This window comes from Dermacentor andersoni, unplaced genomic scaffold (assembly GCF_023375885.2).
Source record: "Dermacentor andersoni unplaced genomic scaffold, qqDerAnde1_hic_scaffold ctg00000041.1, whole genome shotgun sequence".
In the NCBI taxonomy this organism is placed as follows: Eukaryota; Metazoa; Arthropoda; class Arachnida; order Ixodida; family Ixodidae; genus Dermacentor; species Dermacentor andersoni.
The window spans coordinates 898,567-915,158 of NW_027314754.1; the positions used below are offsets into that span (position 1 = coordinate 898,567).

General features: G+C 42.8%; 1 protein-coding gene across 1 annotated transcript in view; it reads right to left on the reverse strand.

Annotated features, from left to right (window-relative positions):
• The window catches only part of LOC126531192 (membrane metallo-endopeptidase-like 1), a 103,905-nt gene that overhangs the window by 8,836 nt on the left and 78,477 nt on the right, over positions 1-16,592 (reverse strand). The window contains exons 11-12 of the mRNA XM_072285759.1: positions 11,041-11,079; positions 1,071-1,109 (exon numbers count right to left, since the gene is read on the reverse strand). Coding sequence (XP_072141860.1) covers positions 1,071-1,109; positions 11,041-11,079 — 78 coding nt within the window. The remainder of the gene's footprint in view (positions 1-1,070; positions 1,110-11,040; positions 11,080-16,592) is intronic.

The window sequence follows — 16,592 nt, forward strand, 5'->3', positions numbered from 1 at the left end:
GAAGAGACTCTAAAAGTGATCCGTCGTTTTGCCTCCTTTACAAAACATATTTATTATTCAATTCCACACAATAGATCTTTCTATCTAAATCATTAAACTTCAAGTGAGGCACACATTAGAACAGTTTATTCACAGTAAATGGGCGATTTCTTTGTGCGGATTTTGAATAATTTATCTTTGTGCAGCGTTGTGTGAAGTTTACCACGTAAATGTTCACTACGTAGCGCAGCAAACCCCGAATTCTCGTTATTTCAAAGTAATCATGTTCATTCGAGACGTTACACAGAATCTAAAAGGTCTAATCCTCACACTCAACTTCACTACAGGCTAAAGCGAATTTTAAACTATACAGAAAAAGACTCAGAACACTCAGAGGCTACACTGTTTGTATGCGACATGGAAACATGAAATAGAAATTCACGGAAAACCTACTCTGGGAGGCGTCTAAGTTTGCGCAAGCATTGTGCCACTTGCTCATCTCCACGCAGCCCGGTGTCGTTATCAATGTTATGAAACTTGATCGGGCCAGTACAAACGAAAGCACTGCGGTGACGCGAACTGATGCGGACGGCGGCGCTGATGACGTCCTGATCGTTATGAGCCGTTATAGTTCGTTAGCGTCTTAACCATCCGTGACGAAACGCACTGTGTCGACGGCTGCTTATGGCACGGCCAGGCGGAACGTGCCTTGAAAGCGATCCGCGATGCCCACAGAGGGCGCCGACTGCTGCTAGCTTGACGCGCTGTGTTCTCGTCGCTTTCTTAGCGTTGAAGAGAGACGCGTGGGCCCGTACCTTGAAAGCGATCCGCGAAAGGCGCATAGTACGGCCTGCGCTGAGAGTTCCGTGAGCGCTGTGGCCTCGGCGATTCGTTCGCGTTGAAGCGACATGCAGCACGAAGGTCAAGTCGCCCGCTGCTGTGGGCTGTACCTTGAAAGCGATCGTCTTGCATGACTGATGTAGGGACGCTTTTCTCGTTGGGTAAGCATAAGAAATGCTCACGCATTTAGCAGAGTAAATTCTGCACGCACGACCACTCTTTACAAAAGAAGAAATAAATAATCCACTCACATTCCTGTTTTCCTCCCAGTAGGCGAAACAGTTTTCCCACTTTTCAAAGAGAAACGCAGAAGAAACAAGAAATTCTTATCGTGCATGAGTAAGCAAAAACAGTTACATTGAAAGGACACTGAATAGGAAAAAAAAAGCTGCTTGAGATTTATAATAATGTTGCCCTTCTCGACCAAAAAAGAAAGCCAATTTACTGCGACAAGATTCTCGTGAGCTGGAAAACTCACAGTAACGAAAGTCCTTTGGCAGTGCCGCCTTCCCACTATGACCTTAAGCATTGAGACGGCATCAGGTCTCGGGCCCAATCAAACTCGTAAAAATGGAACAGATCCTGCTCTGAAACAGCCGGACGCTGGACTTGGAAAGCGTCAAGGACTTTCGCCGAGACACAGCGGCCCGAAATAAAGAAATTCTTTTAAATCCATCAAATCAAAGTCATATATCGGCTTTGGTGTTTCAGTGCAAATATACGAAACGAAAATTCTGATCTTCAATTTCACTTGTCATAATCACGGTATTATTGCAAAATGAATTAAAATAAATTGCGTCATAAATACTCTATCATTTTAAGAGTCATAATTAGATTTATTTATTAGTTATTTATTTATTTATTTATTTATTTACCCTCAGGGCCGAAGCATTACAGAGGGGAGTGGGTAGAGAATAAACGCAGTGCATAGTAACATAATAATAACAAAGTAATAATGAACATATTAAACATAATATCACAAAGCATGGTAAGGTATGGTAAATCCTAATTATACAATGTTAGCTAAGGCATATTTAAATCTGGTATTATCATTAATAGAAACAATGTCGGAAGAAAGGTGATTCCAATCTTGTGAAGTTCGAGGTAAAAAGGAGTAAAGAAAGGTTTTAGTATGACATGGTTCGATGCCAACCTTAAAGCGATGGTCAACACCGTTAGATATATAATGTGGCTGAAGAATGAATTCGTCATGGAGGATAGGGTGATAGTAAAGCCGATGGAAAAAGTTCAAGCGAAAATTTTTTTCGCGGAATGCTAGAGATGGAAGAGATAAATCAGATTTCATAGAAGTTATATTAGTAGTCCGGTTATAACGGGACCGATGAAGCGAGTAGAGCGATTCTGTACCATTTCTAGTGACGCAACCAAATTGTTAATGCTTGGATCCCAGACTGGAGTGGCGTATTCTAATTTAGATCAATTGAGTGTCTTATATAATAAGAGCTTTAAAGACGAAGGGGCTGCAGAAAAATTACGACGTAAGTAACCTAACTTGCGGTTAGCGTTAATTAACTTCTCAGTATGTAGAGACCAGCTTTGATTAGAATTGATATGAACGCCTAAATACTTATAGGAGGAAACCGCGGCTAAGGGAGAGTTGTTTAGGTAAAATGGAACAGGACTACTGGATGCGCGAGAGATACGCATCACTTTACACTTGTTAATATTTAATTCCATTAGCCAAGTATTGCACCAGTTAGATATATAATTTAAATCTGTCTGGAAAATGTTAGCATCGTTATCAGTAACTATTTCACGAAAAATAACGCAGTCGTCAGCGAAAAGATGAATGTTAGAAGAAACTAAAGAGGGAAGGTAGTTAATGAAAATGAGAAATAGAAGGGGGCCTAATACGGATCCTTGTGGGACTCCAGATTGAACAGTACATTGGTTAGAGGAAAGTTCGTTGGCCACAACAATTGGAACGATTTGAAAGGAAATCTTTGATCCACAAATAAAGACTACTATCATTATTAAGTTGATTAAATTTATGAAAAAGAAGTATGTGGGAGACCTTGTCGAATGCTTTAGAAAAATCTAAGTAAATACAGTCAGCTAACGAAGAACAATCAAGAATGCGGTGCAGTTTATGAGTAAATGATATGAGCTGCGTTTCACACGAAAATGATTTCCGGAAGCCATGTTGAGCTGGTGAGAAAAAGGAGTTAGATTCAAGAAAGGCGACAAGGTTCGAGTATATAATATGTTCTAAGAGTTTGCAGCATGTGCTAGTAATGGAAATGGGTCGATAATTAAATGGTGAACTTTTATTGCCCGATTTGAAGATTGGAATCACCTTCCCAATTTTCCATTGGGTTGGAAGAGTTGATGTGTCAAGTGATTGCTGAAATATTTTTGTTAGTATGATTGAACTGTAGACACAAGTATTTTTGAGAAATTTGCAATCAATAGAATCATAACCAGGGAAGGAATGGTACTCTAAGTTATTGACGAGTTTCGTAATTCCAGCCGTGTCAAGAATAATGGGAGGCATGAATGGGTAACTGTAATAAAAAATCTCTGGAAGATTAGTATTTGTAACTACGGAGAAATTTCTTCAGAAGGCGTCATTAAGAATAGTAGCACATTGGTTACGTGGAACGGGGTTGCCAGCTGTGTCTACCAAGGCAATGGAGTTATCAAGACAGGGGTTAATCATACGCCAAAACTTTCGAACATTAGAATTCAGAAGTTGGGATAAGGTATTCGACATTAAGTTTTGCTTAGCTTCCTTTTATGCTGCAATGTGAGTATCAGATGCTGATTTATAGGCCGTCCAGCGCGAGTTTGAGGATGATAATTTCGCCAAGCGATACAGACGTTTCTTTCGATTAGAAAGCCATTTGATATGGGAATTATATCCTGGTGTTCGAGGATTAGACGTGATAATACGAACAGGGATGTATTTTTCAATTAATTTGTTTGGGTTTGTTGAAAACATGTCCCACTTATTTATCTCGTAGTTGGTAGATTCACTCACGATGGTTAGTGCTGGCCACTACGAAGGTGAACCAATTGGGGGGGGGGGGGGGAGAGCGAAGCTTTCTTTGCCTGTATTCATCGGCCCCGCTCTTATTCACATGAAAGATATACGTTGCAGCAGGTGGTATTTATGTGCGCCTATCATTCGTGTGCCTAATTGACCGTAAAATCCCATGCATTTATGATTCAAATCAAATTCAAATCTATTTTCATCTCAAAGATGAGGGTAGGCTCTGGAGAAAAGTGACGTTAGTCACTTGAGCAGTACACGAGCTTCCTTGCTACATGAAAAACAACGAGGACGTAAGGGCGAGTTCATAGAAGGTAACGAAGCATGTAACAGTTTTACACAGTACATGTAATAATATAAATGGAGACCAATGCTATATACACAGGCTACAATATACTTAGACCGTTTTCTTAACGCTTATATCAGCATTGCATATCTTTTCACAATAGAAAGTGCTCCTCTAATATAATGCGGGCTGCATGGTTGAATTGTTATCTTTTTTGGACCAATTTAACAATACAGGGGCAGTGAACTGTAGCATTCGTCACCCAAATTGTGTTCTTCAGAATGGAATCTTCCAATGTTGTTCGTGAGGCGTATGGTATGGAATACGTAATAGTGCTGCGGAAAACCGCAAGGTGGAGGGAAGTAATTATTGAAGGAAAAATGAGACATCCGCCCATTCGTAGCTATTGCTACAAAGGAAACCCATACGGGTTCCTCGAAAGAAAAGCCTAGCAGTTGAAGAGAAATTCGTCCTGCTCCCGGACCAGGACGAATTTTTCTTCAACTACGAGGCTTTTCTTTCAATGAATCCGTATGGGTTTCCTTTGTAGCAATTGCTACGAATGAGTAGATGTCTCATTTTCCTGTCATTAACGGTATGGAACAACATGTGTTTCCAGTCCAAAGATATCCTAGATGGTGCGCCTGGTATTGAACAGCGATTGTTTATGTCTTAAACACTTCACCGGGGTGTTCAGTATAATCGACTATAGCTATGTGCCTAATCGCTTTCTTTCGAAGCTTGCTTATCTTATTACACTGATTGTCGTTGGGCTTCCCCTCAGCAAGAAACAATAATTGACATGCGACAAAAACAAGCTGCTATAAGGTATTATCTCAACAGAAACTGGAAGAAAGGAATGCGTTCTTGCAAGTATACCTGCACATTTCGAAATATACGCATTGAGCAACGTAAATCTGTGTCGGGAGAATTCCACGTTGCTCTACGAGTTTCTCATTGACGCTTTTCATCTAAATATAATATATGAAAATTAGTGTAATTATTCAATACTAATTATGTAATTAGGCGGAATGAAAAAGTAATCTTAGTATCTCCGAGTGACGACAAACAACATTACCTTAGTTCTGTGCAGCAATGTGGCATTTGCATATTTGTAATGTTTGAATCAAGTTACCCGGGACACCCTGTACGAGATCTGTTAGAACAGTATCCGATCTTTGGCCGAAGAAACAAAAAACTAGCATAACTGGAGCGTTGGAAACCTAATCACCCTCAAAGTAGTCTCCTTGGGATTCCACACAGTTCTCCCAGTGGTGCTGCCGCTGTTGGAAGCAATCCGAGAAGGCCTATTTCGGAATGGAGTTTAGCTGAGCTGTCGTTGCAGCCATATTGTCCTCTCTTGTCAGAAATCGCGCTCCTTTCAATGGGCTCTGGATTTTAGGAAACAGCAGGGGGCCATATCAGGAGAGTAAGGAGCCTGCTGAACTACAGGAGTCTTGTTTTTCGCCAGAAAAGTCTGAATCAAGTGCGAGGAATGTGCAGGAGCAATGTCGTGATGGGTGCGTCAATTTCCTGCTGACCACAACTCCGGTCTCTTGGACCGCACAGCGTCAGGTAGGCGACGGAGAACATCCCTGTACTACTCTTTGGCAATTGTTTGACCCTGTGGTGGGTACTCGTGGTGTACCACGCCGCGGGAATCAAAGAAAGCAGTCAGAATCACTTGGACGTTGCTGCGCACTAGGCGGGCCTTCCTTGGTCTTGATTACGTGGAATGCTTCCACTGTTACGAATGGGATTTGGTTTCCGGGTCGTACTCGTATACTCAAGACTCGTCACCAGTGATTATGGTGTTTATGAAATCGGGGTCCTTGTTTCTGGAATCCAGCATGTCCTGTGAGACTTCAACACGAAGTTGCTTTTGCTCTACCGTGAGCAACTTCGGCCCGAATTTCGCCGGAAGTCTCTTCATGGCCAAATCTTCGGTCATAATGGAATGTGCAGAAAAAGTGCTGATGCCCACGTCTTCCGCAATTTTTCGGATAGTCACATGATGGTCCCGCATCACCACAACGTTCACATCGGCAATATCCTGGTCATTTCGGCACGTTGATGGCCAACCGGAGCGTGGCTGCTCGCCACCGATGTGATGTGCGGCCTTCTTCAAACGGTTGTACCACTCCTTAATCTGTGTGCTGCTCATAGCATTGCCCACGAAAGCCGTCTCAATCTTCCGAATGGTTTCCATTTGGCTGTCGCCCAGTTTCTGGAAAATTTGATGCAGTAGCGCTGCTCCAGTCGCTCTGCCATTTTCCTTGCAATAAAAGACCGATGGGAGCATTGCGCACTCATTATCATCATCATCAGCGTGGTTACGCCCACTGCAGGGCAAAGGCCTCTCCCATACTTCTCCAACAACCCCGGTCATCTACTAATTGTAACCATGTCTTCCCTGCAAACTTCCTAATCTCATCCACCCACCTAACTTGCTGCCGCCCCCTGCTACGCTTCCCTTCCCTTGGAATCCAGTCCGTAACCCTTAATGACCATCAGTTATCTTCCCTCCTCATTACATGTCCTGCCCAGGCCCATTTCCTTTTCTTGATTTCAACTAAGATGTCATTGACTCGCGTTTGTTACCTTACCCAATCTAATCTTTTCTTATTCCTTAACGTTACACCCATCATTCTTCTTTCCATAGCTCGTTGCGTCGTCCTCAATTTAAGTAGAACCCTTTTCGTAAGCCTCCAGGTTTCTGCCCCGTAGGTGAGTACTGGTAAGACACGGCTGTTATACACATTTCTCTTGAGGGATAATGACAACCTGCTGTTCATAATTTGAGAATGCCTGCCAAACGCACCCCAGCCCATTCTTATTCTGATTATTTCCGTCTCACGATCCGGACCCGCCGTCACTACCTGCCCTAAGTAGATGTATTTCCTTACCACTTCCAGTGCCTCGCTACCTATCGTAAACTGCTGTTCCCTTCCGAGACTGTTAAACATTACTTTAGTTTTCTGCAGATTAATTTTTAGACCCACTCTTCTGCTTTGCCTCTCCAGGTCAGTGAGCATGCATTGCAATTGGTCCCCTGAGTTACTAAGCAAGGCAATATCATCAGCGAATTGCAAGCTACTAAGGTATTCTCCATTAACCGTTATCCCCAATTCTTCCCAATCGAGGTCTCTGAATACCTCCTGTAAACATGCTGTGAATAGCATTTGAGAGATCGTATCTCCCTCTCTGACGACTTTCTTTATTGGGATTTTCTTGCTTTCTTTATGGAGGCCTACGGTGGCTATGGAGCCGCTATAGATATCTTTCAGTATATTTACATATGGCTCGTCTACACCCTGATTCCGTAATGCCTCCATGACTGCTGAGGTTTCGACTGAATCAAACGCTTTTTCGTAATTAATGAAAGCTATATATAAGGGTTGGCTATATTCCGCACATTTCTCTATCACCTGATTGATGGTGTGAATATGGTCTGTTGTTGAGCAGCCTTTACGGAATCCTGCCTGGTCCTTTGGTTGGCAGAAGTCTAAGGTGTTCCTGATTCTATTTGCGATTACCTTAGTAAATACTTTATAGGTAACGTACACTAAGCTGACCGGTCTATAATTTTTCAAGTCTTTGGCGACCCCTTTCTTATGGATTAGGATTATGTTAGCGTTTTTCCAAGATTCCGGTACGCTCGAGGTCATGATGTATTGCGTATACAGGGTGGCCAGTTTCTCTAGAACAATCTTTCCACTATCCTTCAACAAATATGCTGTTACCTGATCCTCCCCAGCTGCCTTTCCCCTTTGCATATCTCCCAAGGCTTTCTTTACTTCCGGCGTTGCCTGTGGGATTTCGAATTCGTCTAGACTATTCTCTCTTCCATTATCGTCATGGGTGCCACTGGTACTGTATAAATCTCTATAGAACTCCTCCGCCACTTGAACTATCTCATCCATATTAGTAATGATATTGCCGGCTTTGTCTCTTAACGCATACATCTGATTCTTGCCAATTCCTAGTTTCTTCTTCATTGCTTTTAGGCTTCCTCCATTGCTGAGAGCATGTTCAATTCTATCCATATTATACTTCCGCACTACCTTGCGCACTACCTCACTCATACGCTCCGTCCCAGCGACTGATGCTATCGGCAGGCGGGAAAAAATTCGTGCATGCGCACGAAGGTTCAAGGTCGGCTGATGCAAGCGGTCTTGTTTCATACCCATCAGGTGTTCGCGAAAAAAATAAGGTGGGACACTTTTCTAACAGATCTCGTATAGGAAAATCGGGTTATTGCCTCAACGACTGCTTGCGCGAGCACGCTAATAACGTGATAAGAAAAAGCATGAGTTATCTGGCTATATACTGTGCAAATTTGCCTGTTATCGTGTGTTAAAGAAACACGCGTTCGGCCTCGGTATAGAGACCAAACAGCATGCGAGGTTTTGAAGCGTTCGCCATGATGCGCAAAGGTGACGCATGCGTTAGTGCTTCTTCAATCAAACTAAGTGACAAGATTTTATATATCTGCGCCACTAATTTAGCTGCCCACTTCAGTTTCGCCTGAAGAGTCCACTTTTTATAACTTGACGCATGCGCGGATGAAGTGCATGATAGCTCGTCCACCCCAAGAACCCGTTTTCAACTGTATATTTGTCTATGAGCTCAATAAACACAAGTGGTTGGCAGTCAGCGCTTGTCCTGCGTTCCTTCCTTGTCCGTGCTTATTTCGCGCTGTTTTTTCACCGATGGAATAAGTGCGATGTTCTTCGTGTGTGTTCCGGACATTTGCGCTCGAACTCTACAAAGTTCCTTCCAGGATGGCACATCTAACGTATTTCTGGTCCGCTATGCAGATGTTGCCGCTAAATGTCTAATTGTGCTGTTTTAGTGCTCACCATCAACTGCAAAAGTACAAACGATTTGAAGACGATTCGTGTTCCCTCCGTCCTTAAGAAAAGCAAGCATTTAATAATAAAATATTGTCCTCTAATGTTAATGTCATCAATTTGTTGATTCCTTGATGATGCATTCGGTAAACGCATCGTGAAATTCTTTGAACAAAGTGCTATATACTAAAATCTCAGCGTGGATATACCGTCACAGCAGTTAACACCGTAGCACGAAGGCTGCATACAAATGTTGAAATCGACAACATATTCTTAGATTTAGCATGGCATTAGAAAAATATTCTCATCAGAAACTAACTCTAATACCTACAGATAACGTTCTGCTTCATATACTTTTGATCAAATAATTTTTACTAGACACTGAAGTTCTTGACTGACTGACTAGACACAGCTTGTTAAGTTACTTTCACTGGAAGGGCGTTAGTCGTGCTCTCTTTCTGTCACATCAGGTGGGACCCAGGATCCATCGTATTGGGTTCTAAGTTGTTTCAACTTTTTGCAGCGTGGTAACACTGGTATTTTCCTATGACCCTGTACTATTCCTTGAAGTTACTTGTACGGGTGATCAAATGAACGTGTACTGAAGTCTGGATAATATACTGAAATGGTGTAATAAACGTGGGATGGTCGCAAATATTGGAAAAAAAGTGTCTGTCTTCGAATAACTCACATAATGCCATCATTCAAATATACGTAAAAACTGGGTCTATCAACACTAAAACAGCCAAATGATTACAAATAGGTAAGATCAACTACAACTATTTAACTTACTTCGAAACTGCAAATCAACACTACATTTCCTTTTTCCTTACGTCATTTGTTCTTCCTAAAGCGCAAACATATTAGCTTTTTTTGTCCAGCCTTGCACTTTTTACTTACTTTGAGCATATAAGACCCAAGTTAGAATGTTTTTGTGTTGTATGGCACCTTTTAATAAAGTTATTATGAAAAAACTTTTAGCTATCCAAAGAAAGGCTTATTTATTAAAGTTTAAGCCTGCTAACTGAATAACTGAGCTGACCTCGAACCACCAGTAATTAGTATGCGTCGTAATTCGATGCACTTTTTGATACAGTTTAGCGTTTCTCGACCAGGTAAATTTCTCCTCTCTGACCATGAGACATAGTGTGCTTTTGTTGATACGTATCTTCGAGAACATTTGGGCAGAGCGCGATGAGAGCGGGAATGAGCACACGATGTAAACACTTCATTGTTTGCGCTTGAGTTTTGTAATCTTGTGACTAGGTGCTCATATTGTTTAATCTTGTCGCGTCTTTTTGCGCTTAACCAATACACCCACAAAGCACTGATTCATGCTTTAGCTCTTTTTTGTCTAAAACTGCTCATTCTATCGGGGGCCCTTTAAACTTTGCAAAAATATCTCTAGGCAACTTCCAAAACCAAGCATGGCTAGCTAGCTGCAAGGAGCTTCTCTGATTGTTTATGGAAGCTGGCTTGCATGGCAACAGTGCCGTATCTTGAAAAAGTGCATGCCAGGCTAAAGAGGGCACTGAGTCCTCGTTTACTTAATTCTTTGGTTCACACAATAATTAGGCACGAGGGAAACCATCGCGAGCTAGGATTCGGAGGCCTTCAATGTAAGGGAACAACGTGCGGATTCAGACAGCGGTGTATTGGTGCCATGCTTCTTAGGTGAACTGCCGTTTTTAAAAAAAACTTTGATAGCCAACTCTCCCGGACATAGCAAACTTTGCGACACGCCGCGTTGGTTAGCACTATGTCCCAGTGCTAGTTTTCACTATGTAAGGGTGCCGAATATTGAAAAAGACAGCAGCAGAGAGCAGCCACAAATGGCAGGAAGAGCAAAAAAAAAAGCTTCACCTCAGGAATTTGGAGTAATATTTTTTATTTAAAGGTAGTAACGTAATTTTCACGATACATGTCCCATGTTGCTTGGCAAAAATGATTAGCCTTCTTTCTATGTCGCAACTGAGAGTGTACGTTTCACTCTGTTATAGATAAAGTTCTTAATTGCTCGTAAAAATTGACAAACAATAGCGAGAAAACAAAACACGCTTCACACTTACCTCTTCATCGCTTTTGCCAGATCTATTACGTCCAGCTTCCTAGAAGAAATTTTATTTAATTTAGAATGCCAGAAGAAATTGCGAAAGGAGAACTTGTGACAATAAAGTCGAAACACATGTCCTCGCTCATATCATAAGAAGCCAACAAACGCTGACACCAAGGGCAACATTGGGGAAATCACTTGTGCTTAATAAATGAAATAAGGAAACGATAAATTAATGGAAATTAAAGTGGATGAAAAAACAACTTGCCGCAGGTGAGAACCGAACCCACAACCTTGGCATTTCGCGTGCGAAAAGGTTAACCCCTATCTTCTCGTTTATGTTCTCGCTCAGAAAGACAAGAAAACAAAGCACACCTACGTTTGAGAGGGGTACCCTGGCGTCAATATTTGATATAATTCCCCACGGTACTCTCAGATTAGCTATGTGCTATGGCACTATGTTGCTGAACATAAGATAGCAGGTTCCCTTCCACGCAGCTACGCTTGCAATTTTTTGCGTTTAAAATGCAAATGCACTCCCGCATTCTATATAGCTGCGCGTTAGTAGCATGTTGTGGTCAGAAATAATCCGTAACCCTCCAATGCGCTCTGCTTCTCAAATCAATGAGCAGTTTTGGGACGTTTCACTCGCAGCTCAATTTTTATTTTATTGAACGAAAGAGGCGTAGTCACGCCTCAGTCAATTTGAGACGACAAATTTAACCCTTGATTATGCTGCTTGTAGTGGCAGTTCAAGTTCCGTCTATTCAAAGCAACGTTGATATCTCCTGCCGTTTTACAGGCCAGCATGCGGTGCTCTTGGGTGCCGTTTTGTTTCTCTAGCTGCCGAAAGAAAGAACGATGAGCGCGATTTGATACCCGAAAACACAGAGCGGCGTGAATGATGACGCTGAGCTACTGAATGAAAAGACAAGGAGCACAACTAGACTTAAAGTTAGCCGGCCTTTTGCAGCCTCCATTTTCTGTAAACCAACATTCCTCACTTTATGAAGAAGTGCATGGTCAAGCATGGTGCCATGGATACCGAGCGTGTTGTCTAACAGTCCGGCCTACACTAACTCATTAAGGCCCATGAGAGAACTAGGAACCAGAGTTTATTCGTTTTCGGTCACTATCGGTATTTTAACACTCTAAGCGCACTAAGAAAATTTATTGAATTGCAGTTTAATGTTTCAAACGTTGCAGCCCTGTAATTCTAAAGTGCGCTTGGCTTGTATGGCACGAAGGCCTCAAAAGTATGGCAGCTGCTCAAAAGTATGCCATTGTTTGGAACTTGTTAAAACATAAAAGTCTTACGTTGCATGGTCAAATAAAGCTTTACACACGCCTGTTCAGTCTTAAGATGACAAAAGTTGCATTTTATAAACAAGCATTCTTTGTTGGAGAGGTGTTTTTACTAGTATTCAAATGTGTAAAATATCAATCGGGACGGCGACAGAGAAGGGCCTTGGTGTTGCTTTCAGTGGCGCATGTGCTGTAAGTATAATATTATATGCCATTTTCTTTGTTTATTTAGGGAAGTTTTAACCTTCCTTGAAGTATAAAGCAACTAGCCCTCAAGAACGTTCTACTATAATGATATTTTTCCGTTGTAATTTAATGCCGTGTGCCCTTCCAGCTTGTTTCCATTGTGCGTCTACGTTGTTTTTCTATTGTTCCAGACTTCCTGCCTAATGAATTTATGTGATTCCAATATATTCTAGGGGCGGCCTTCTTTCTCTCACGTATTTCTGACCACCAACATTCCTTTTCAGCTTTTCTCTTTGCTTGAAGCAATAATTGAACCATATATTTTTTTCACCTGGTATATTTCCCATTTTCTCGTTACTTCATCCTGCGGAAACTGCGTGTTCTTGCCGGCCTGTGCTCTCTTGATGCTTTTGGTTATTCCGCGTTTGCTTCTTGTATCTCCCTGTTCCACCAGCTTTTCGGTGTTTCTCCTTGTTATGTTGCTTCTCTTTCCGTTTGTCACAATTAGAAGCTCGCTCTATTTACATTCTTTATTTCCATTTCAATCTATTTCCATTCTTTGCTTGGCTATTTGCTAAGTTCTTTCTCGACTCTTGTCACAATATTTCACATTGTTTTCAGCGCTCAAATTTGGGAGCGTAGCTTTTTGTGTTTCTTGGTGCATGATTTGAATAGCAATGAATAGCGTGCACAGGACGAGACACTAAACTTCATACACACACACGAACAGTACGAGCGCTATTAAAAAAAAAATTTCACATACAGCACTTTTATGCACCCGAAGAAGGACATATCTCTTATACACCGGTATCAGCGTCTCAGGAACGCTAGCTCTTTATCGCAGAGGAAATTAGAAGGTGGGCTCACACATGTGCGTCCCGCTCGTTTATCTTTTCAGTTTCGAGGATTTCTCGAGAGACTGTCCTTGCTCGTTCCCATGACAACGAATTTATCAAGGAACGGCTCGCACTCTCTAACAAGGAGCGCTCGTACTATTCGTGCTGCTCGGAATTTTACCCTCTTGTCTATTCATTGTCTATTCTATTCATTTTACCGTCGCGCTATTCATTGCTGTTAAAATTTGCGCTGGCCGTTCTTCGCTCCTTGCTCTTTTTACCGACGACATATCGCATTTTCAAAATGATGCGTTTATGGTCACTCCCTATAAGCTGCTATGCCCTTTCTCGTCAATTATCATATCTCTCATTTATCATCAGTTCCTTCTGTGATCAGACAGTAATCAATGGCCCAATGCCGGCTCCCCATTTCCCACGTGGTTTGCCTATCAGACGTAGGCACTGCAGTGTATTCACGATAACGAGGTTATGTTGCTCAAAGACATCTGCAATTGACTTTCCGTTCTTGCCGGTATAACCGCCTGGGTCCTGCATGTATGCATTCATGTCACCTAACAGGATCATTTCCGGTATGATTCCCGAAACTCTTAATATCGGCACTCAGGCCCTCAATAACCCTGGATTCTTCTCTCTGCAATTATTTCCGCCCCACAAAAACATTAGGCATGGCCAATTTTTCTTTCCACTCATTGTGCATGATAGCCAAAGATGCTCTTTGGATTTACTCTTCTAAAAAATTATATTATGGGGTTTTACGGGCCTAAACCACTTTCTGATTTTGTGGCACGCCGTAGTGGAGGACTCCAGAAAATTTTGACCACATGGGCTTCTTTACCGCGCACCTAAATATAAGTGCACGGGGGTTTTCGCATTTCGCCCTCATCGAAATGCGGCCGCCGGGGCCGGGATTCGATCCCGCGACCTCGTGCTCAGCAGCCACAGACCAACCACGGCGAGTTTTACTCTTTTCCATCTGGCTCCTTGATGGATGAGCATTCCGACTCTCCTACACTTTCTTTCCGATTTAGTTCGTTTGCAACCTTCCCAAATATAATTCTCAATCACTTTCGGCTCTTCCGAGTCTGTAAGGTGTGTTTGTGTAACCGTATACAGTCCTGTTTGTTCTCTTTTTTTAACTGCTCCTGAATTTATACCCACTTTTCCTGTCTTCTGCCGCCCTGCATATTTATGTCGGCTATTGCATGGCGAGCTCTCTTACTTGTTTTTCTCCTGTCATGCTATTCTGAGGTTCCCTTAGGGGACCTCCTTCATTGCTACCTACTGTAGCCTCCTGAGCGCACATGGGCCCTCTGAAAAAGCAACAGCGCGACCAGCAAGTCGCCAGCCCTCTTCTCGTCGAAGCCTGTAATTGAAGTGGATCCCGTCTCGTTCATAACCACCACACCTTCTCACTTCCCTGTTTACTTCGACAACCTCGAGACATTTCTCTCGGCTCATTTTTCATAGCGCCTCATTAGCAGCCACTACGGCTCTCTGTACGTGACTGTCTCGTACAGACACCTCCGGCACCGTGCACACCACGATCTGCACCTGAGCTGACATCTCGCGCAAGTCGTCTACGCCCTTCACATGGCACTGCACTAAGCCTGCCGATTTTCATTTTATCACGTCATTTATTCCAGCTACTACTACCAGGTTGCATCTGCGAAAATTTTCCGCTAGGTTTTCTTTCGCTCGCTCCACGACAGCGCCCAATTTCTGGCCTGGAAATGCCCCTATTAGCCACTCTTTTCTCGCCTTTCACCCTCTGCACAATTACCTCTAAGCACCTAGCCAGGGAGGACAATAGGTATTAAAGTGGAAAGTTGGGCGAGTTGGTATACATTCATAATGGTAACAGCGCGAACAAGAGGACGACTGAGTGAAAGGACACAGGACGAGCGCTCATCCTGTGTCCTTTCACTCCGTCGTCATCTTGTTTGCGCTGTTCTCATTATGAAGGATAATAGGCTTCTGCACCCACGCGGTAAATGTGAGAAACAGTGACCATCAGAAAACAATGGGAACGGGCGCAACATCACTGGCAACGAAAATATAGAGAAAGCGCTAGTCGGGATCATACGACGCCCCTGTATAGTAATAATTTTTCTTTTTTTTTCGGTAGATTTCGGTATGCTGTTTCCACGAACCTTACTTTCATTTCAAAAGTTGCTTTTTTTTTTCTTATTTTCGTTGCGAATTCGTGGATAACAATGTCGGTTTCCTCCAGTGTTGCTTCGGGTGCTCCAGTTTGGGTGTGATGGATCGGTTCCCAAAGTGGGGAGCATATTCTTCGTACGGAAATCAGCGAGAGTCTTTTTGACGTTGTTGTCCTTTTGTGCCTTGCAAATATCCTCGAGAAATCGTAATTTCACGTAGGATATTAAGTATTTCGTTCCTACGTGGTTCGGCAGTCGTCTAATGGCTCTTACCATTGTGTTGTGTAATGCTCAAGCCGGGAGTAGGTTCGTCTTGGAAGTTCAGCCTCCATGCACTCCTAGCAATTTTATCGGGAAGATTTTGCGGCAGAGAGAGCGTGTAATTTTTGTACAGGCTGCTACGAGCCATGTGCCATGGAAGGGCGGCAGATACCCAGTGTCAATTACCAAGTGACCTAAGTTTACCAATAGATCGATTAGAAACTTGTACCCTAAGCACAGTATCCTGAAGCTCTACCCATAACACAATGACCTGCCCAGTGACTCAACTTCGCGCAAAAATGTTAGATGCAAATAAACAGACGCATGTACCGTAAACTTGGTGAAAGAATGCTAATCGCAATGAAAATTCAGGAGGAACCATCTCAGGGTGTTTTCCACAGTTATTGCAATTAGCGGTGAAGCAATATACTGGCGCACCAGATTGCCACCTCGGAAAGACGCCAAGCATGACGCGTGTACTAAAACCAGCTAGAGTCACTGGAAACTAACTCTACAGCAGACTCTTTCGTCGTTTTTACTTCAAGACACACGGCGCCATCTACTGGCTATGTCGAGAAGGTCGCGCATGGCGCGCATATATATATATATATATATTGTACGCTATTAGGGCTAGATACGCTCGGCGTTTTATATGAATGCACTGAAAGAGACAACAGCCGAGCGGGGCGCGCGCAAGCACCTCCAACAACAACCGTATTTGTCTTCTTCGTCTTCTGCTTGCGCCTGTATTTCTCATTGCAATCACTCGCCGCCGAAAAGCAGTCATCCTGGCAACGTAT